The 24,006-nt window shown below is 39.2% G+C and overlaps 1 protein-coding gene across 1 annotated transcript; it reads left to right on the top strand.

The window, feature by feature from the left end:
• The first annotated feature begins 571 nt into the window (after positions 1-571).
• Positions 572-22,931, top strand: ttc9b (tetratricopeptide repeat domain 9B). The gene is made up of 3 exons (XM_086079695.1): positions 572-1,291; positions 18,611-18,793; positions 20,410-22,931. Exons 1-3 carry the CDS (start codon positions 805-807, stop codon positions 20,502-20,504), a joined length of 765 nt encoding a protein of 254 aa, XP_085935821.1. The 5' UTR covers positions 572-804; the 3' UTR covers positions 20,505-22,931.
• The last annotated feature ends 1,075 nt before the right edge of the window (positions 22,932-24,006 follow it).

Below are 24,006 nucleotides of genomic sequence, written 5' to 3'. Positions count from 1 at the left end.
TTCTACTTGGTCAAACTACATCGTCGCAACATTCCTTGACACTGCCTCCACTTAGCTGCAGCGGAGATAGAGATCCGAATTTGCCTGGTGTCCGAAGGTTTCAGTGAATAGCTACTTAAGGTGGCAATCAGGGCTTCTTTTTTTTTTTTGTTATTTATTATTAAACTAGGTAATTGTTTAAATGTCAAACATAAAATACAATTGTAAAATTAACTTCAGAATTTAAAGAAGACGTTTAACTTTTTTTTTTTTTTTTTTTTTTTACATCGGAGTTATACAGATTGTCCACGATGAAAAACAACACAAGCAGGAAGATGCGAGAATTATTTAATTTATTACAGTATTCAAAAACGGATATTTTTTTAATCGGTTGTTTAAATTATTTTTTTTCACAGATAAACTAGAAATTTCTCCTCCCAAAAGTATAATACATAATGAAATGTTAGAGTTTTACTCAGAACGACTAGTTTTGTGCACATGCTCAGTATGGATTCATAGCGGGTTAGTACCGTTTGCCTATTTTGATCAGTGTAAGGACTCTAGTTCCCACAATGCTTTGCGGCAGAGGCGGTCGCGTGCCTGTGGTGCTGAAACTGCTCGTGCTTCAGTTGTTGCTACGACACGTCCCCGCGAGCATCACCTCGCACCGGAGCTAGCTTCCTTCGGCCGTTTCCTACAATGGCGCCGCCGCTCGCCGTCGCATTTAGCGCAAAATAACCGTTTTGACGTTCGTACAACTTTTGTCTAATTTCCCCGATCGTAGCCCACGTCTCGCCGCTCCGAAGTAGCCGAAGCGCATCCTTTATGCACAGCACGCTGCTCCGGTCCTCCGAGCACCATGGTCCGCTCCAGCCCCGCTCACTAGGCAGCATGGAAGCCAAGCAACACCCGATAAAGAGCCTCAAAAGCTACCCAGAGACCGGCGGCCGGAGTCTGGCAGCGGCCGCCGGTGGAGGAGGTGGAGGCGGAGGAGGAGGAGGAGGAGAAGACGCAGGAGGGGGCGGCGGGTGTCGAGTCGGCGTCTCGGCGGAAACAGAGATGGAGACGAAGATCCAGAAAGCCGTCGACTTCAAGGCGGAGGGTCACCGCTGCTACAAGGAGAAGAAATTTCGCGAGGCGATCGGCAAATACCACCGGGCGTTGCTGCAGCTCAAAGGGGTGCACGTCGCCGACGGGACGACCGGCGGCTCCGAGGTCAACCTGCTGAGCCAACAAGCCGCCGTCAAGCTCACCGAGGAGCAGCGGAGAGCTGTGGAGAGCACCGAGATCGAGTGCTACGACAGCCTCACAGGTCAGTCAGTATACCCGGCACGAGCGCATCCAACCCGGTCACACTTCCTTATGGTTTATCGGCTTCACGTTGGAGATTTTCGTTGTTGTTGTTGAGCGAAATACTCCTATCGGCGTAGTCTCGTTAGACATTTGGGGGCAACATGCGCATACTGTCGTAGGCCTATGTGTATTTTTTGTATAAATAAAATATAACTAATCCATGTGAGTTCAAGAAAATTATCTTATTTCCTGAGCTAGATAAAGTCCTTCTTGAGCAATATTAATAATGTTTAACAAGTGAACCTTCTCAATGCTTTTACTTTAATTGATAAGAACGACCCTATTGTTGGTTATGTACATTCGGTATCACAATAAAAATGCCTGCTTAAAACCTGTTAAAAAAAAAAATCAAAACGGTTTGTTTTCCTCTCACCTTCTCCTCTGCTTTATCTTCTTTTACAATGCGTGAACTAAGTTCTTTTGTTTGCCTCTTCCTGAATGAAATTTGTACCGCACAGTAAAAAAAAGAAAGAAAAATAAATAGTCCATTAAATAAGGCCTGCTCGAAATAATCATAATAAAGAACTTTGAGTTTTTAAGAGTGAGAATTAAGACTCGCAAATAATTCTTTAAAATCGAAGCAAACTTTGTTAAACGGGAAGTCAACCCCAAAATTTAGATTCCGCACCACTGCCATATTTCATTGCATTTAATGCAGAATATGAAAGTTGAACACATTGAATTCCACTCGTTCAGTATGTTCCTTTTTTGTTTCCCATAAGCAAATAATGAAATTCATACTGTGGCAGGGTCACCATGATGATGTGTTGTAATACTTCACACGAGGCCTCTATGGTGACAGTGCATGTCGAGGCTCATCAAATGGATGATGTAAGGTTACATGTCAAAAGGCAAGGCTGTGTACTCGTGATCTCTTTAAGGTTAAATGAGCTTCGGTAGCTACATACTAAAAGAGCAATGTGACATTTTTGCTCTGAATCTAATAATGGGGGGCGGGGGGGGGTGTCACTGTTACTTTAAAAGCCTCATTAGAAGAGGTGTTAGGAAGCAGGTGCACTGTTATGACAACAAAAACATTGCTTCCACTCATACAACCTCAGCTTTCTTTTTTTGCCAATTATTGTTTCATCTGCACATCAATTATTCATTGATACAATTTTACAGAATAGCGCTAACACATGAAGACCTACTAAATAATAGAAAAGCAAATATTTGAACAGAACAGAATTGTGGGAGTCTATCAGTATTACACGGATTCAGGAAAAAAAAAAATCCCCCATAGAGTGAGATTCCTTGGCGTCCCTATGGACAGCAGAATAGTACAATGCAAACAACGGAATTCAGAGCTTTTTATTTAATTTCTTATTCTAATCACCATATAAAATGCCCAAAGATGTCACAAGAATGCACCAATTTCCTGGCTAATAGGAAAATAATAATTGGTGCCAGTGAAATATGTTGAAGTGATACATCAGGTCTCGACTGGGAGATTAACATCTTTGTATATGGGGGAGGAGCTAAATTTAGGTTTAGTTTTTGACACATCGACAAGGGCATGTCCAGTGCATTTAAAAAATAAAATTAAAATAAAATGTTCTGGGAGCCATTTATTCAGAAAGGTAATGTTGTAAAATGAGTTTCAAATTCTATTTTGATTTTTTTTTGGGGGGGGTCCATAGCTTTGTGCTATGCTTTAAAATGTTCGGTACCACTTTTTTTTTTTCAGACCAATACCAGTACAAGTATTCACTCTTGAGTAATCACCTATACGAGTACAAATGCCTCTAGTACTTTTAAAAATTGGGAACAAAGCCCTTTCTTTCTGAGGCAGATGGCGATTAGCTGCCAAAATTCGTTAAACCGCCGCAGACTAGGGCTAACCTGGCGAAGAAAAACTTACTCCACATGTATTTTTTAAATTTTATTTTATTTTTCCCTAAGTATTAGTGGCTGCTAAAACAGCCAATGTTCACATGGATGTATGTATATATGTATTATTATTATTATTATTATTGTCAACTGGTCCTTACAAACATTTGTTTGTTTTGACCCTGTTTGCATTAGGTCAGGGGTGCCCAAATCCGGTCCTCGAGAGCACCTATCCAGCCTGTTTTTCCATGTTTCTCTCCACCAACACACCTGAATCATGATCGGGCTCGTTATCGGGCAAAGCTTGTTGTTGAGCTGATAATTGGATTGAAGGAGTCCGACATGGAAAACAGGCTGGATAGGGGTTCTCGAGGACCGGACTTGGCCACCTCTGCGTTAGCTTGTGCTGGTGTACCTAATAAAGTGTCCGGCATCAATACGTCTTCGTAATGTGGCTATTTTGGATGACGCATGACAGATGAACTACAACAATCTTTCTTCCATGATGCACTGAAGGTCGCCAGCCTGTGCGCAGTGTCTGCGGCCTTTATTGAAGGCCGTGGTGGCATGAAGGAAATATGGGGGAGATGATTTAAAGAGATGAGGAAAATGGGGATCAGGGAAAGGGGATTGGTCAGCGAGGGGGGGGGGGAGGAAAAGCCAGTGCGGAGAGTGAGAGGAGGAGTAGAGGAAGAGGGGGAGGGGAGTGCCACGCACACTCGACAGGGGGGCATATTTACCATGGCAACCAGCACTGTGCCTTTTCCCTTTTGCTTGTCGTAATACTGCTCACAGCCTGCCATCACTGTTGCTATCACAGCTTCATTTGCGCTTTCATTTATAGAGGAAAGAACTACCGGTAAATGGTACATCTCCTTGAGGGGGCAAATCAACAATCAATTAATTGATTCACTTTAATTTTTTTAAAATAGTAATTTTTTACCAAAATGGGAGACGACAGCATAATAGATGAGTGGTGATACAAATATTTTATTTACTTTATAAAAAACATAAAGTGATAACATATCAGGCTCTGATGTCGGCCTCTAAAAGTTCCTTTGTTCCTCCTGACCGGCATGAGTCATTGAGCAGAGTCGCAGCCTTGGGAGGGATGTAGCTCATGAGTGGAAAAACAAACTACTTTTTTTTCCTTCTAGCAATCGCTTGCATGATGATAACCTGGCTGTGGTGTTTGATGACACAATTAATAAGAGCTTTGGAAATAATAATTATCAAAATAAACTGTGCTAAACTATACAATACTGTAAGTGTGAGCATTTAGATAAATATAGTGGTACCCCCAAAAAAAAAACTGTTGATAGGGAGGTGCAGACGGCTTATGTGATTACAAGCAGATAAAAGAAATACATTTTGGCCTCTTGGGGGCAGCATGGTGCCGTGCATCCATGGTGTACACACTTAATGTGAGTACGGAAGAAAGTTACTGGACTGGACTGCAATTAAAATCTATTAAAATAACTAATTTTTCACACATTGGGAATAATTTGTGCCTTTGCGTAGTGTTATCTTACCTGTTGGTATGTGTTCCCACAGCATCTGTGTGAATATTCGTTATTTGAAGGAAAAACATTCCCGAAGTCGATGCTAACTTCCGATTCGCATTCGAATAGGATCCTCCCTTCGCTTTTAGCATTAGCGCTAGGTTAGCGATGTTTTAAAAATGAAACTTTTGTGCATTTAAATATACAGTGGGTGTAATTATTATTGTTGTGTGTTTAGTTTTACAGTTAACTCCAACTGGGGTGTCATTAAACAGCTTAAGGGACAACAGAATAACCAAAATAACATGCGCTACACACTTACTAGTTGCTAGTGCTACGCAAGCAAAATGGTGCATTCAGGGTACTTTCACAGCGTCGGAAACTTTGTTATTCTTCGATGATAACGTTTTAAGGGGAACCTAATCGGCCACTTGACCCAAGTGGCCGATTATAATGGTCAACGATGTCATTGTAGATATTTTCTGAAGATATTGTCAGTTTATGAATTCGACTTTACAACTATATTTAACGGGACAGTGTTTTTCTTGCTTTTTTCCCCTCCTTTAGTTAAAAAAAATCGAGGGTTGCCAACGATAAAAGCATCTCCTCTGTATGCTTCCACAGCATCAGCTGTTATCCTAATTTTAGCACTTAAATCCTTCAAGGCATTTTATAGAACCTTTCGAATCATAATTATATCACTTTTAACAGCTTGTTGTCAACATCTGTTTGAAGCTGCCATTATGACAATATTCCACATTCTCGATAACCTCGAGGAGCATTGGGGGAATAACGGAATAGCACGCAGCAGGTTGCCCGCTGGTACAGTCCGCTGCATGCATACGGCAGCGGCAGCCGAACACATCACGAAAGTCCTCCCTTTCATCTCCCGCCAACCACCTCACTGGGGGGTCTGCACGACATAACGCATGAATAAGAAGAAGCGAGCAAAGGAGAGAAGAAATGGAGGCCATGTACGACATGCTCGAAAGGTTGCTGCATGCTCACGGGGGGAAAGGAGGAATTTTAGGTGCCATTCAAGGGCAGGCGAAGGGGGGATGGTCGTAGAGGTGTGTTTAGTGTCTTTCCGTGTGCATAGAGCAGGATGGAGAGCTCGCTGTATGCCAGCCAGGGCTGCAGATGGCTCGTCATGGCTTGCTTTCACCCTCTACTGTACTCACACGTTACTTCATATTCACGCCACAGATTAGGCCGACATTCGGAGGAGGGTGATAAGGGGGGGGGGGGGGTGTTTGGGTTGTGGGTGCTCAGCGCCAAAGGATGCAAGAGGGCTAAAATAAGAGACGGCAAGAGAAACTGGACAGATCTCTTAAATGTGATGGGATTATCCTCAGAGGCGGGGAGGATAAACGGGAGAGGGACAAGTCAAGATGGAAGGCGCTCCGTGACCTCTAAACAAGGGAAGAGCCATCTAGAAAAAAAATATTGCTACTGACGGTAAATACATTTTTAAATCAACTTGTGTCCAATGGGAGTGGTTACGCGATACCAGACTGCCCCCCCTTCCCTTTCTTGACAATAACATGTTCTATGCAGCCCCACTAGTCTAAATACGGTATTCTGGTTAATATTGTATGAGTGGAGTATGAGTTAAGCAGCAAAATCCAGCAGTGTTCATCAATATCCGAAGGCGGCCATTTTGCCACCTGCTGACATCATGACATCACAGTTGCTCAGGTCTCAGGTAACATCCAGTCACATCACAGCTCAGCTTCAGAAAACAGGTGAGCTGTGATTGGTCGTTGCCTGAGCCCTGAACAACTGTGATGTCATCTTCAGTCGACAACAAGTGGCAAAATGGCCGCCCCCTGAGATGGATAAAAACGGCAGAATATTTAAGGTTGCCTTCCTCCACTTGCCTGTTCACTTTAGATTTCATTTTTAAGAGTCTCTAAAATCTCGACATCGTCTCGCCCCACCTTACCTCGCCTTACAAACTATATACGTGTTGTGCTCTTTAAATTAAATTGTTTTATAGTTTATTCCACCAAAGCATAAAAAGTAGCCACAAAGAGCAGAAAGGCAATAGTCAGGACAGGTTTGGACAGTTTAGGACATGACAGGGAGGGACATTTGAATGTACCTTTGTGCTTGGGGCCCAATAAAAAGAAGAGAAGTAGCTGCATAGAGTGGGCCAAAAAAAAGACAAAAGATCTGTGTAGTGTCCGTAGATGACAGGACAGGGTTGAATGGGACAGGACTGCACAGGTCAGTTCAGGACAGAGCAGGACATTTGAATGTAGTTTTGTGGTTACTGCCCCCCCCCCCCCCCAAAAAAAAAACGTTTTGAGGCAAGCAGCATGTTAAAGCAAAGGAAGTAACCATAGAGAAAAAGACAAAAAGTCTGTGTAGTGTCCACCAATGTCATTTGGTGACCAGTCAACTAAAGAGCAGTAAAAAACAGACTACATCAATAAAAGGCTTTTTTTATGCTTTATTAAATCGCGCTTGAATGTTATTTGAGTATCTGCTTTCACTCACAATACAAAGTAAGATGACACTAAACACAATATACAGCAGGTTTAAATAAGAAAACAATAGACTGTTCTTTATCCTCTTTAGTAGCATTAACCCCCCCCCCCGAACTATTACCGACAATAGTGGCGAGCATTAGAGGAATCATCCGTGATGTAGCTTCCTCATTGGTATAAATATTTAAGCAGATGAGCATTAATCCTGAGTCAGCAACTATTTTGGGAGTGGCGGACAATGGTGAAGGGTGCAAACTGACTCCAATGTTGGACAAGAGGCTGAGATTTATGGTTTATTTCTGGTCTAACCTCTCTCTGCCCGCCGAGAAAATTGCTGATATGTGTATTTTACATGTGCGTTGTACAGGGGATTTTACGGTAATTTGATTATTCTGTTTTTGGATTATTTAATTACTTGTAACATTTAATACATGTTTTTCAATATTTTTTTTATTTAATCTACATTATTTTAATGTTTTCTTTTGTGACTATCATTTTTTATAATTTAAAAATATATATTTTTGTAGTATTTAAAAAAAATATGTGATTTTATTTGTCTATTTATTCAGTTTTTGGATTATTTAATTACTTGTAACATTTAATACATATTTTTCAATTAATTGTTTTATTTATTCTACATTATTTAAAAAAAATTGTGACTATCATTTATTATTATTTGTAAAATTTTATTTTTGTAGTATTTAAAAAAATATCTTATTTTATTTGTCTATTTATTCTGTTTTTGGATTATTTAATTACTTGTAACATTTAATACATATTTTTCAATTAATTGTTTTATTTAATCGACATTATTTTATTACTTTATTTTGTAACTATTATTTATTATTATTTGTATAATTTTATTTTAGTAGTATTTAACATTTTAAAATTGTATTTGTATAATTTGTCTTTTTAGAAACAACATTATATTTTATTGCAGTAATCATGCTGTCTAATTGTGTCACACAAAGAAGAAATCCTCACTAACAGATTTGTGAACAGTATTTTAGAGAAATAGTATTTTTGTGTACATAGAAAGTCTTATTTTGAGCCCAGTTCCTGAAAAAGCTAGCTCTCTTGGCTCGAGTAAAAATATTAGCTAATAAGCTTCTTCTTTTTTTCTTTTTTTTTAACCATACAGAAACAGGAAAATCACAACATAATTCTTCTCTTGGAGTAAACTCAGCTAAATAAAAATCCACTGACATTTAAACAAATTGCTAAAACAAGATTGCAGCGTGCCATTACGGAATGGGCTCCCTCTCGTGCGAATGACAGCAGCAGTAGAAAAGGCTGTGAAATTGGGGTGCAGAGGTGGCAAGTGGACGATAATTCCGAGTCACGTCGCAGCAGACGAGCCGTCATGATCAAGCAAGCCGGCGTCGTGATTTCATGATAGCGAGCAGCATGGCTCGGAGGGGGAGAGCTATTCTTAGCGGGGTGTCGGGGGGGGGGTGGTGGGGTCATGCGAGGTCGTTCGCTCTGTCCGAGCGCTCTGACGTCAAATTAAATCACGTCCTGTCCACACACACACAAAAAAAGCGGTTTGTAAGGATCATAGTACATCAGGCACTTTTTATTTATTTTCAAACGGTAACAGATAATATTTTGTCTATAATTAATGTTATAGCTTAATTATTTTACAAAAACAAATATACCTTTAAAAATACAATTTCCAACTTGCTGTCGACTGAAGATGACATCACCATCTGCTGAGGAAATTGGTAACAACTCAGTTTGCTTACCAAACCCAGAAAAAAAAGGTGTGCCTATTGTCATCTTCAGTTGACAACACATAGAAAATAGATTTTGTTTTTTTAAAGGTCTTAATTGTACATGAAAAATAATGAAATTATCAAATTAATTCTGGACAAAATATAAACTTTTTGTTGCTGGAAATGGCTCAACGAGTCAAGTATTCCTTTAAAATGCAACAAAAGTGAAAACTGGTAGTGATAGCGTTTTAGCCTAAATGTAATGACGTTGAAAAAAAGAAGGAAATAATAGTTCATCATGAGCAAGGTGTTCGTAATTTTGATCTTGCCACACAGTTTGCACTCTAAAAACAGTTGAGTCAAAAGTAACCCAATTATGGATAAAGAATGCACCGATCCACTTTATGGGTTAATTTGACCCAACTTTCTGGGTTGTTTTACACAAAATGACGCATTTTTTTGACCCAAGTAAAGGATCTGACCAATATTTATGAGCTGTTTTACACTAAAATACCCATTTCTGGACACAAAGTAGAGGATCGGTCCATTTTTAATCCACAGTCGGGTTATTTTTGAACCAACTGTTTTTAGAGTGTGGTCTGGCGAAATTAAGCATCTATAGGCAGGGGTGGCCAAGTTCGGAACCTCGAGAGCCACTATCTAGCCTGTTTTCCATGTCTCACACCTGATTCATGATCCGGATCGTTATCAGGCTTGTGCAAAGCTTGCTGATGAGCTGATCATTAGATTCAGCTGTGCTGAAGGAGGGAGACATGGAAAACAGGCTTAATAGTGGCTCTATTGTATCCATCTATTGTAATAATTATGACTCTAATTTTATGGATTGATTACATTTCTTTGTATTTCAATGGGAAACATTAATGGAGTCATAAAAATAATTCAGTTCATGAACTGAAGTTCTACTGTACTTCTTCAAATCAACTCGCTGACGCTGTGAAATTTGCAACCTGGGATGGGGGTGGCGGAAGTGTGAACAAATCCGACATTAAGGGATCAACGACGAATGCGCGAGGAAATGAGCGGCTGTGGGGGGAGACTGAGGGCTCTCTCTCTCCACGGTATCTTCCTGCAGAACTAATTACAAGGTGATATAGACAGCCGACTAATCAGCGGGGCCAAGGGGTGTCTTAAAATGAGCCGGATTGCGAGAAGAGTCCGGTGAGGAAATGAGTTCAGAACGTCAGGAAGCGGAAAACTAATCTGGCGTGAGAGGTGGTGTTTTTTTCCGTTTCCCTCCTGTGTTAATGGATTTAGTTCCCTCATTTGCCTCAATCCTTCTCCACTTTGTGTCTCTTCTAGCAGCTAGTTTCATTGCTCCCGGGCTTTTAGCTGTATCTTAATGAAAAAAAAACAGTCTTGGTGAAGACTCGACATAATGCCGCGGGCCAAGCCGCGGGGTGCCTACGCTATCAAAATGCACACATTTGTATACACAACCTTACCCAACACATAATACAAGCAGGAACACATTTAAAGTAAAAAAACCTTCTTGCTGAGCTTAGTATCACAAAATGTTGCTGTTTCTAAATGTGTTTTTGTGTACTGTCTCGTAGTCTACATGAGTCATGGGCAACTTAAATGCCGAAGGGGACTAAAGACTTTTTTTAATTTTTATTCATAATTACATTTTTTTTTTTTTATCAATGCTACTGGGAGCCCACATAGAAGAACCACCCTTGCTAACTAAGATGTATGACAAAAATTACCATTCAAAGAGTTGAATCAACTCACTCAAAAATGTTAATATAATTATTCGGTACTACAATTCTCCTGCATATTATCCCAAATCAACAAAACATATTTGGTCTACACATCTAAAGGGCAGTAGAAGACCGATGTATGTGCAACTAAGTCATGTCTGCCATCTAGTGGTGAATGGTGATATTACAACTTAAAACTACAGTTGATGCATATTCGTAGTTTGGCATCTGTGAATCCGCAGATTTTTCCCCCTTTTTTCAATATATTTAAAAAAAAATCTTTAAATGTTTTTTTGGGGTCTGAAGAAGAATATTTTTGGTTTTAAAAAAAAAATTAGATTTTTAATTTAAAAAAAAATTTTTTTTGGGGGGGGGGGTAATTGAGGGGCCACTCAGTGTGGTCTCTTCAACTAAACAGACCTGATTTCATTTCACACTGGGTTAGTGCATTTGACAATCAATCAACATTTCTTCTGTTCTGAATCCGAGACTCCATTCGTGAAGCGAAAAGTTTGTGAACTGAAGCCATGTTTCCCATTGAAATAAACAGAAATAGAATTCCAGCCCCAGAACAAAGTTTTGTTCACCTTGTTTTAAATGTTCTGTAGTTAAATTTAAATAAAGTACAATACAGGCAATGGAAGAAAAACAAACAGTGGTGAGGGGTTGAACCGATAAGTTGACTCGTCAATGCGACTACTTTACTTCACATCGATCTTTTAAGTTTGAAGTTGATAAATCGCTAATGAATGTTTTTGGCATCTCATATTCCAATTGGCAAATTTACAAATGACACTCAACTCGCGGAAGAACTGTCGGACTAGAACGTTCTATGTAGCAGCAAAATGTCTGGCCAAAATGGTGTGGATAATAGCGGTTAGCCTCACAAGCTAGCTTTGGCAACTTGCCGCTACTCTTTACATTTTTCACCAAATGTACTTAGTTAGAAATTTTGGCCCATTTGCTTGAAGAAAGACAAAGCTATAATTTTGCTGAAGGAACGATTAATTGTACGTTCTGCGATCTAGTGGAGGAGTTATTTAATTGTTCAACCTGTTGCTAGCATAGATAGATAAATAACGATGCATGACTTGCAGTAGATAAACAAGAAGGATGTTTCTTGGCAATCACTGCTCTACTGAGTGACATGGTTGTAATATAAAGTCATCATGGCATTGCTAAAACAGCAAATCAAATGGAGGACTAAGACTTGCACACCACTGTACATTCATATAGTCGTCCCCTCTTCTTACATTTTCTGTAGCTCAACAATTATTAGTCGGCGCCAGTCGGCGTTGCGGCATCCCATTAAACCTCGACTCACTCTTCCGACGCCACGCTCACATCAGGTTCCTCATTAAGACAAACCTCCCTGCCTCGCCCGCGACGCTCGCTCCCTTTGTGCGGCTTCACATCTCATTAGTCGTCCTTTTCCGTCACAAACGTTTCCGTAAAATGCCGCTTTTCCAATTAACACAAAGCCGAAGCGTATCTGATGCATCGCGTCGTTATTTCTCGGAGAGGCCGAAAGGGTCGCCACCTCGTCGGCAAGGAGGATTTATACTTTTCATTCTCGGCCGTCGTCTTGTAATGATGGCTGTAAACATCAATTATTGATCCACTGCGGTGCTACTTAATCCACTAATGCTAATGTACATAAGGCCAAGTAGAGCGGAACTTTAAAGAAAACGTATTGTGCTGTTTTTGTTTTCACAATTTGAAAGAGTTCTCAGAGGTCGCTGACATAAAAGTTACATGTTATTTATTGAAAACAACCACATCACTTTGCTTTAGAAAATCAGCTAGCTCAATGCTAACACTCAATGCAAAACCCCATTGGGTTAGTTTTAGGGTTCTCAAAGGAGCACTGGAAGTATTTGTTTGGTGCTCCAATTTTTTTTTTTTCATTGACTTAACTGGATGAACTTAGAGGTTTACAGACAGAGGCAGTTACTGTCATGTGTGAAATTTGCAATCTTGACATGAACCGTGTGTAAAATATGCACAGTTTGCGCACAATAAATAAGTAAATAAATACATTTATTTAAATTTACCATATTGTCATTGCTATGTGAAAAAACACTTATGTCCATTTGTTTTCGTTTTTCTTTTTTCTTTCTTCTTTCTTCATTTTTTTTCATTTTTTTTCTTTTTTGTTTTTGGGATGTCTGAATTCAGTTTTAGCCATAAAACATAAAAAAGAAAATAAAATGGACATACGTGTTTTTCAGATAGCTGCATTCAGTTTTACCCCGAAAACATAAAAATTGGGTTAGGGAGGGGGGGGGGGGGCGGGGGTGGAGTGGACATAAGTGTTTTTCCACATAGCTGCATTCAGTTTTATCCCGAAAATATAAAAATAAAAAATAAAAAAATAAAAAATGGACATAAGTGTTTTTCACATAGCTGCCTTCAGTTTTATCCCAAAAACATAAACAAATTAAATAAAATGTTAAAATAATATGTTTTTCATATAGCAGCAACAATATGCAAGTAGACAAATCGTTCTGTGGTAACATCTAGCCGAATGGTGGTTCACTTCTGAAACTGCAAAGATTTCTTTACAGGCATGATTAAGGTTCCCATCTATTGCATGCCCGCTTGTAATATTACTTGTAATAAAAAAGCCACTAAGGTACCGACACATTGTCTCCAAGTATGGCGCGGGGTGCAGTTTCAGGGATGTTGCTCTGCTCTTTTTAATGAAGCGTGTGTTTGTGCGTGTGTGTGTGTGTGTGTGAGTCTCAGTGCCCCACCTGCTCCAAGTGCCCTGTCATAATCACACCCTTAATGCATTTCAGCACACTACCCTTCCTCTGGCATGCCATCCATCTGTCTAATGGGCCAATCGGGCGCGGCAGGCCAGTTATCATTTGAACATGCAGGATGCTTTTTTTGGGGGGGGGTGGAATTTTTAACCCTTACATACTGTTTGGGTCAAATTTGACTCATTTTGACATGTGACAGCAATAATAAAAAATAAATAAATACAAATACATTTTAACTCCTTCACTGCCATTGACGGCTATAGATGTCAAAAATTTCATTTGAACCATTTCTATTAGTTTAACATTTTTTTCCACTTTTGTTAACAAGAGTATGGAAACCTAGAAAAAATGTTTATTGTACATTTAGAACAGATATAAAATGTGTGATTAATTGTGAGTTAACTATTGAAGTCATGCAATAATTACAATTCAAAAAAATAATTATCGCCTGATGCTATTAGAAAAAAAGAAAAGATTATTAAAAATTAGGGGCGTCAGGCGATTTAATATTTTTAATCGCATTGACTTCACTAGTTAACTCACGATTAATCACACATTTTATATCTGTTCTAAATATAAAAAAAAAATGTAAACTAGTAGAAATAGTTCAAATGAATTTTTGACGTCTATAGCCGTCAATAGCAGTGAATGAGTTAAAAACACCATCACCATTAAAACCCTCAACTGTGACCCGCTTTAGGGCTTTTCCATGGTCTGCCCCCCAGTGGGCACTGTTCATTCTTGTTTTGTGTGCTGCTGCGTGTGATGTTTGCACTACGCCGCCTGCCTTGTGGGTCAGTGCCAGCCCACTGTCGAACCGTGTCGGCCATTAGGCGCAGGCTGTAACAAAATCCCTCTGAAAGCCTTGCTCATGTCCACTAATGAGGGACATGATGGATGGGTGTGGGCAAGACTGTTGTAAAAACAAAATAGACGAGTAGACTACAGTACACCTGAAATTGTGATAGTCTTTGTTTTTTTTATAGTAGTTTTAGAGTAATGTTGCTTTTCACGGGTATTGGAACAACAGCTTTCTATGCGTCCTAAAAGTGGCAAACAAAACGGAGCGCAAGACCATTTTCATTTAGCAAACCTACTGAACAGAATGCAACGTCAACCACCAAACACAGAAACACTTTGATTGATATTGACTCTGTCCACTTTCTCATGCCCGCGCTGAATTATTCAGTGTTATGCACTTGCATTGTTGACATTCACATCCAGTGTAAGCAGGTGACCACAGTTTGGCATTATGGATTGTCGGTTTGAATTGCACCCTTCAAGTGCCGGTGCACTCAGGTGACTTTTTGTGAATTGATGGATTTAATTCCTGGCTTTATTTATTTCTGTATATTACTATTATTTATTTATTTGGCCTGGAATCTAATTGATGGTGGACTGGACAGTGGACTCACACATTTTTTTCTTCTTCTTTGTATATAAAGAAAAAACAGACTGATTATAAAAGTACATGTGTAAAGACAAAATATACAAAACGTATAAAACATTATTCAAGCAACGAAAGCATCATAAGACAGTTTTCAGTGTTTCACCCGATCATGAGCTACACATACACGTTCGAAAATGAGTAGGAAGAAGCATAAACTTATCAGGCCCCTTTTAACATCCGTTACACAATAAATAGTTGGTATGTATAGTAAACAAAAAAAAGCCGCTAGTATACAGCTAATATATCTTGATTATTAATACCAAAGGTTATTATAGTAATTATTAATAGTGAACACATTGTGTGCCTTATGCATATATTGTCATACTTTTTACATATACATATATATTTTTTCCTTTCCAACGTTACTTTTTATTGAAAAGCACTTCTTCTTCCCTATACTTTTCAAAAATGTTGATTTTATATTTCCTTTTAAAATCAGTACTCAGACGGTTCCAAATTCTCACTCCACATACAGAAACGCTTCAATGTCGTTCTTGAATACTTTGTCTTTAAGTTATGAATTGCCCTCAAACCATAACCTCCATGTCTCTCTGAAAGCATATTTTCAATATTGCCCGGCAGTAAATTATGTCTCGCTTTATACACCAATTGTACAGTATTGAATTCCACAAGATCAAAGAATTTTAGATTGTAGAAATTGTATTGGTGTGGTGGAGATATCCTACATTATGGACTGCTCTTATAGCTCTTTTTTTGCTCTTTTTGTGAATCTGCAGATGCTGAATAGCAAAGATGTATGGGGTCCACTGTAATTAAAGGTCATAAATGCATTGGGGAGAAAAATTATTATTATTATTATCATTATTATATTTTATATTATTTTTAAAACCCGAAATAATATTGAAAAATGGCAACAATAAGCAATTTCTACAAAAAAAAACAGGGATTATTCCCAAATATAAAAAAAATATATTACCAAAAAAATTGCAAAAAAGGCCGAAGTGAGCCCACTATTTATCTCAACTTCTCTGAGCTTATCATTAAAGTGCTAACGGGAAATAAACGGGAAGGACAATAGGTACGAAAAAAAAATATACAAACAAAACAAAATATTTTAGTTAAAATATTGATTTATTTAAAAAATATATATATCTGCAGGTGCTGAACCGCAAGGGGGTCCACTGTAATTGACAGCCATTATAAATGCACAGAAATATATATATATATATATATATATATTATTTTATTTTTTACCTGAAAAATATTGAATAATGGGAACAATACTTCGATAAGCTATTTCCACACACAAAAAAACGAGGATTGCCCCCAAATATAAAACAAATAAATCTGCAAATAGGTGAACACACTGTTTCTTAGCTTCTCTGAGCTGACTCATCAAAGTGTGGTACTTTTGTGGTATGCAAAAGAGCCACTGGCCAAGTACTTCAAGTAATGCAGTTGTATTTAACTATATAAAACCCTTAACTGATGGAAAAAACGACTGAGCGCTTGACTGAGCTCCGTAATGACTTCTCCTCACTTGATGGAACATTCACTCACCTTGTCTTACATTAGCTTTTTGCACACACACACACACACAGACGGGGGATGACAGGTAGGGCAGGAATAACAGCTTTTAACACACTGCTCCTCCTCACCCCACCTCACCTCGTAGACTCCCATGAGTCTCAGCTCATCTCATACTCCTAAGCCCCCCCCCCCCCCCCCCCCCCCCCAGCATCCCCCCTCCGCCGCAGCCCCGTCCCTCGCCATCGCACGCCCCCCTTCTGTCTCTCACTCCCTGACTCAACCTGCCTGCCGGCTAATAGTCCCTGACTCATGTTGTTCACGGAGCTGTCTGTGTGTCAAGGGCAGACGGAGACGAGAGAGAGGCAGGATGAGACGAGGGTTCAAAAAGAGCTGTGACACACCAGGACGAGGGAGCTATTTTGACATTTCACAAAAGATAAGGACACAGAGCGACGGGTGGGGAGATGGGAAGGGCGAGCAATAACGAGTCGGGAAGCTGAAAGTAGAAACCGCAATTGGTTGCGAGCAGCGTGTGAGCGATAAGATATCCCAGCCATCGGCAGTCATTTAAAACCTTCTGTGGACTAAAAGCTGTGTGTGCGCGTTTGTATCTTTACTAATGAAGTTATTTCGGGCATTAGCTGATGTGAAAGCTGCGGCGAAACGCTGCTACATTTGTTGGATCGAAGACCTCGAGGAAAAACAAGCGCTGCTGACTTCGGCTCGCAGTAAAGTACAAAAGAGAGTCGAAAAAGTTACTTCAGGTATGGCATGATAAATGACTCAATACTGTAACATTCTGTCAGGGTGGATGTGAGTGGTTGAGTGATGGTGAACCATGGCTTGATGGGAAGGGACTAGACTGGTCGCCATGACTGGACAAGACGTGACTAGACTGGTCGCCATAGACAGGTGACTGGACTGGTTGCCAGGACTGGACAGGACGTGACTAAACTGGTCGCCATGAATGGACGTGACTGGTCGCCATGACTAGACAGAGCGCGGCTAGACTGGTCGCCATGACTGGATGTGACTGGACCGGTCACCATGACTGGACAAGTGGACAGGACATGAGTAGACTGGTCGCCATGACTGGACAGGACGTGACTAGACTGATCGCCATGACTGGACAGGACGTGACTAGACTGGTCGCCATGACTGGACAGGACGTGACTAGACTAGTCATCATGACTGCATGTGACTGGACTGGTCGCCATGACTGGACAGGACTTGACTAGACTGATCGCCATGATTGGACAGGGCGTGACTAGACTGGTCGCCATGACTGGATGTGACTGGACCGGTCACCATGACTGGACAAGTGGACAGGACATGAGTAGACTGGTCGCCATGACTGGACAGGACGTGACTAGACTGATCGCCGTGACTGGACAGGACGTGACTAGACTGGTCGCCATGACTGGACAGGACGTGACTAGACTAGTCATCATGACTGCATGTGACTGAACTGGTCGCCATGACTGGACAGGACATGACTAGACTGATCGCCATGATTGGACAGGGCGTGACTAGACTGGTCGCCATGACTGGACAGGACGTGACTAGACTGGTTGCCATGACTAGACTGGTCGCTATGACTGGCCAGCACGTGACTAGGTTGATTGCCATGACTGGACAGGACGTGACTAGACTGGTCGCCATGATTGGACAGGATGTGATGTGACAGGACCTGATTTGCCTTGACTTGCTGTGGAGTGGTTTTGACTTGGCTGTGGCTGTGGCTGTGACGATTGCTTGGTTACACCTAACAAGACGAGGGGAAAGACAAGGAACACAAAACAAAACACTGAACATACAGACAAAAAAAGAACATGAACACCCAAAATCAAACAAAAACCCAACCACACAGAACTTGACACATACAATATCACAACACAGCACTATAAACATACTATAGTGTGATGAGACGAGGTTACGATACAATATCTTATATAACACTATGAGAAGAACAACAACAACATACATACATACAGAGTGTAGCCGAGTAGCAGAATAAAGAAGGTATTGCTCCCCTGCCTGGGGGCTAAAACTGCTTATGTGATCTTTTCTGGTGTGTGACACATTACTATTGTCTATTTATAGTCACCTCACTGCCACCCTGAAGATGGATTGTGCATTATTTTGCTGTGTGGTTCTATATATGAAAAAAAAAATGCCTGGAAAATGGACGATTTAGCCTCTTTAACCTTATCAGCTGACCTTTTACTGCAAGTGTGCAACTTGTTAATTTACGGTATTAAGTAGCTCTGGTGCTAACAGCTTTGTCTTTTTTTCCCCCCTGTTTGCAGCTTGTCTGCTGCAGTCCGAGCTGGTCAACTACGAGCGAGTGAAGGAGTACTGTCTGAAGGTCCTGAGTCACCAGAGGGACCATTTCAAGGCCATGTACCGCGCCGGCATTGCCTTCTACCATTTGGGCGACTACGAATGCGCCCTCCGCTACCTGCGAGACGCCAAGAACCGCGAGCCTGCAGGTGAGCACGTGTGAGATATTATTATTATTATTCTCAAAAGAGTCCTTTTTTTAGGTCAAATAAATAACAAAAAATCTGTCTGGAGCCGCAAAAGCTTTGAATGTTGTGATGAACGAAACGGTGTGTTCGTGTTAGTCTAATGTACTGAGGGTCCAAGAGCTAATGAGAGCTGCACAATAACATCCAATACTTTGAGATTCATTTTATTCTACCTTTTGTCTTCCATTTAAAAAAAATTTGGTTGCAATTTTGCAAAAAAACCTGACATAATTTTTCATACATGTTTAGACTATTTTACCTTTCTGTCAAATTTCTGACATTTTTGGCAATTTTATGGACATATGGTGATTTTTTTTTTTTTTTTGCCTTTTTGACATTTTATAGCTATATTTTGACTTTTTTTCCCTGCCCCTTTTTTGCTATCAATTTTCTAACTTTTTTTTTTTTACAATTTTGTGGACATTTGATGATAAATATTTGGGATTTCTTCTTTTTGTTTATGGACATTTTATAGTTACTTTTCAAACACTTTCTTTTCTGCCTTTTTTTAAATTAAAATTAATTTTCTTACTCTTTTTATTTAACAATTCCAAATTTGCTACATTTCTTCTTTTGTTTTTTATGGTAACTTTTTGAATGTTTTATTTTCAGTTAAAAATAATAATAATTCAGACTTTTTTTGTGGCAAATTTGTGCACATTATATGGTAATTTGGGGATTTCTCCTTATGTTTTAGGACTTTTCATACTTTAAAAAAATATATATACAATTTCTTTTATGCCTTTTTTCGCAATTCCAAAGACATTTTATGGTCATTTTCTGCATTTTCTTCTTTTGTTTTTTGCACATTTTATGGTCGTTTTAAAAAATAAATTTGTAGCATTGTTTTGGGCAATTTTGTTTACATGATATGGTTATTTTGTGCCTTTCCTCTTCCTTTTTGGAAATGTTATGGTCACTTTTTGGACATTGTTAGGCTTCTTTTTTTTCTTTTTTTACTTCTTCATCTACCTTGTGTCTCTCTCTTTTTCTGACTACTTACAAATTTGGACGGCCTTTTTTTATATTGAATTATTCATTTAAAAAAAATCTAAATCATATATATAAATATAATATGAAATTACTGTACTGTGAAATTGCTCTTAATTAACATGCATTATTCTCTCATTAATAAGGAATTTAACCCCCCCCACACACACACACACAAATGTAATAAATTATTTTATTATAATTTTATTTTACTACTAATGCTGTTTAATTTAGATTTATTTTTTAATGTGTTAAACTGTCAAAATTGCTGCCCTTCTAACATTTATTCATATTATTAGAAGTTAGTTGACTGAATGAATATTGATTTTGGTTAATAATCTAGCAGTGATTTTAAGTATTTGATGCTATGAAAGTACTTTCTGTTTTTTTTATATTTAATTATTGATGTATTAATAAGTTTCATATAAAATATGTATTGAATTTTAATGCAAGGTGGCGACAATGTCCTGGCTAATAGGAAAGTAGTAGTTGTGTCAAGAAAGTATGTCTTTTTTTATTTAATTTTTATCAAATCATAATATTCAAATATATTCAAGTCACGCTTACTGGCGCCCCCTCCCTGCCAGATACCAATGTGCTGCGCTACATCCAGCTGACGGAGATGAAGATGAGCAAGAGCGGCCAGCGGGAACGAGAGCTCGGCAAAGAGACGCAAGGCTGACCTGCTCCTCCCCGTTTGGAATCCTGCACCAAGCCCTCCCCAACTCAGTCCAACCGTCCTCCATCCTCGCCATCGTGGACCCGACGCAGTTGTAGGAGATGATCCGAACTTCCTGTTTTTTCCGACTCCTTCCTGCCTGTTTGCCCCTCAGGTGCTGTGGCTTTTTTTCCCTTGACATAAAAAAAAAAGAAAAGTGCTGTAACATAACCTCACTCCAAAAGAAACTAGTGGAAAATGGACATTTGCGTGATTTAGTCGATGTTTTCAAAAAGCGTTTTATTTTCTCTGCCTTCTCTCTATGGGGAGAATATCCGGGTCGTGTGTGCATGGAAGCCTTTTGGAGGGTCGCGATTGGCACTTTGAGAGGCGTTGCGACACATATCAAGACCATCGTCCGATTTGATTGTACATGCGACCCACCTGGAGGGCTCTCTCAGGCCCTTTAACCACACTTTCTTGGACTTTTTTTTTCCAATTAAGGGCTAATTTGAGTGTTTGTAATCTGTTTTTAATGTCCATCTCAACCAGGGGTGGGCAAAACATTTTGATCTGGCCCACTGATAAGAGTTGTTACATTCTTTTAGCAGTTTTTTTAAATGCTTAAGTGGTTCATTAAATTGTATTTATTTAAATTTATAATTCTATTTTATTTATTTTTTATTTATTTTAATCTTGATTATTTTAGAATCTGCAAAAATTCTGCGAAAAAATTGGCCAATTCATGCTGATTGTTATTTTTCATATTAACTAATTTGTTCTCAAAAACGCATAAATACATTCTGTTTTAAATTGTTCAAGTCTCCCAAAGACATATTTACATGTTTTGTATGCTAGAGCATACAGAAGGCTTTGATGCAGTCTCTGAACTGCAGAGAACGGGTGAAGCAATTGTAGTAATTACAAAAAACCGCCAGCAGATGGCAGCAGAGTATAAGAGATCAACTAGGCCCGTTTTGGAGCAAGCTCTTTTCCCCAGTGTTTTGAACAGGTTTGTGAATAATGATGAAAATTTAGCTATATAACACAATACTAATTGCTGCAAAACGGAAACAGATAGAAATATATATTTTTTTCCTGATGAAAGAAGAGTCTATCATCTTTCTTTTGGTAGGTTCCATGTTTTGATAGCACTAGAACACAATATTTTGTGGGCCTTGCAAAATTAGTCAAAATCCAGTAAAACAACCGGGAGCGAAGGGGGTTGCTTCAGTGAAAATGGCTGGGAGTGAATGAGTTAATTAGATAATGAAAATATAACCCCCCCCCCCCCCCCCCCGAATTAACAGAATTGTATTCCACTTAATATCAGAATTGACATCGGTTTAAAAAAGTCAGGCCCTAATTAATTAATCTTATTTAATAATTGGTTAATTGTAAATGTTATTTATTTATTTAATATTTATCATATTATTTATTATAAATAATAATATAATACTGTATAAAAATCTAATCTCAGGTGGATGCCCGGGGCCAACAGCCCTTTTGCGCGCCACTTTTCACAACTACGGTCAAGTTTTTAAAAATTCATAGCACTAAAAAATTGGTCAATTAATAAATGCAATGAATATATTTTTTGAGCACAAACTTTTGCCCACCCCTGATCCAAAGAGTGTAGTTGTCCGTAGGCTCTTGAATATGTTGTCCAAAAAAAAAAAGCCTGAACCGTCCCCGAACCCCTTCAGCCCCAGGGTCGTTGTTGTGACTGTTCAAGCCCCTTTCTGCCGGAACATGGACAGTTCCGTTCAATTGAGCATCCATGATAGCCAAAGTGGAAATGTGTCTTAACGTGAAAATGGTCATTGGCACAAAAAATGGTGGGGACTCCCTGTGCTTGAAAAATAGCAATGATGTCATCAATGAACCAATTTCAAGTTGACTTTCATCTCATTATCGTTGAGTACAAAACATCTTTAGTGTTCAACCCCTAACACACATACCGATTATTATTTTTTTTACGTCTTGTGTGTGTTTACTGCTTATATAGTGTGTGGTAGGGGTTGTACATACTTTATTACCTGAATTAATTTTAATTGTCGTATTGATGCGCAAATCTGGTCAGTGTAGGAGAACCATCAAGGGGAAAATCCAAGCTTGAGCAGGGTTTTGAATAACTCTTTTTGCCTGTCCTGCTAAAGCGGACGAAGAGCAGGGAAATCTTCCACCGCACACAAAGAGGTCCGTAATTATTTGCAAACATGGCACAATCCCGCTGCTGTGGCGGGCCCAGGACGTGGACGGGTTGTTTGTCCCGTTTTGGCCAAGTTGTGCAAGCGTTACCTGACTGCGGAAAGCACACCAAGCGGGAGGATTTTTTTTCCTGGTCTTCACCCAGTCTACGTTTATTCATGTCTTCTAACATGTTACGTCCTGTATAAATTCAGTGTATAAATTGTCCATTGTCAATGAATATAGATTATTGCAAATCATTCCCTCCTCCTGTCATTTTTTTAAATTATTCCATTATAGTACTGCACAGAAAAAGCGATTAGTCGACTTGACTTTCATCACATTACGTAAAAAAAAAAAAATTGCGAAACCTCTAGCACCTAATATGTTTGTACAAAAAAACAAGGAAAATAGCACTCTAAAATATTGTACTTTGTATAAACAAAGAGTAATAACATCATACATAGACGAGTTAAACATTTTGTGCATCATGATTAAATGCTGTAATTTGATTCATTGTGCTGGTATGCACATCCTAGCCACCGGGAGGCAGTATAATGCTGTCATGCATACACAAACAAAGAAGAAGATTACTACTTCTAACGTCAGAAAAATGTTGTACTGTAATTGTATGTGTAGAATACATGGAAATAGAAATCAGAAGTTTAACTCTGACAAAAACTTAGCATGTTTTAATTCACAATTATAGCAGAGAATAACAGCGCTTTAAAAACGACCATAAAAACTATACTGTGTTATAAATGGACCAAAAAAAGCAAAATAGTGGGACAGTGAGTTAATGTACATGTATGTTTTTGTTGCTAATAAAAAAAAAAAAGAAAATGGAAAATTCGAATTCATTGTCAATGCACATCACATGTACAGAACAAAAAAACATTTGACAGTTTCTATACCTAGGAAACTGAACATTTTCGAGTTTACTGTATACATTTGTGTCTATATTATTTTTGCTCAAATTCCTATACTGTCCATTTGTATGTTAACATGGGATAATCACTAACCCAATGTAGGCCAGGCCCACTCAATTCAACTATCATCTCGTATCCTTACTGATGCAATGATCATCTTCTTCCCAATTATAACTGAACCAGTGAGTAAAATCTTCTCGTTTCCCATCATCACATCCCGACTTACGTCACCCTTCCATCCATCGTGCACTTCTGAAAGGTTAGAAACGCGACCACGCTGAACAGCATCATCGCAAGTGTGGGAATGCACGTAGGAGTGAAAATGGGGCCTTTCAGACATCCAAAAGAAGCGACGGGAGAGTTTATTTCTGGCAAATTGACACTAAGTGTGTCAGGGTGTCACACGA

Source organism: Leptonotus elevatus, chromosome 7 (genome assembly GCF_054856555.1).
Source record: "Leptonotus elevatus isolate MCC_2025b chromosome 7, RoL_Lele_1.0, whole genome shotgun sequence".
NCBI lineage: Eukaryota > Metazoa > Chordata > Actinopteri > Syngnathiformes > Syngnathidae > Leptonotus > Leptonotus elevatus.
Note: the sequence above shows the minus strand (reverse complement) of the source record. Positions and strands in the feature narration are given on the sequence as shown.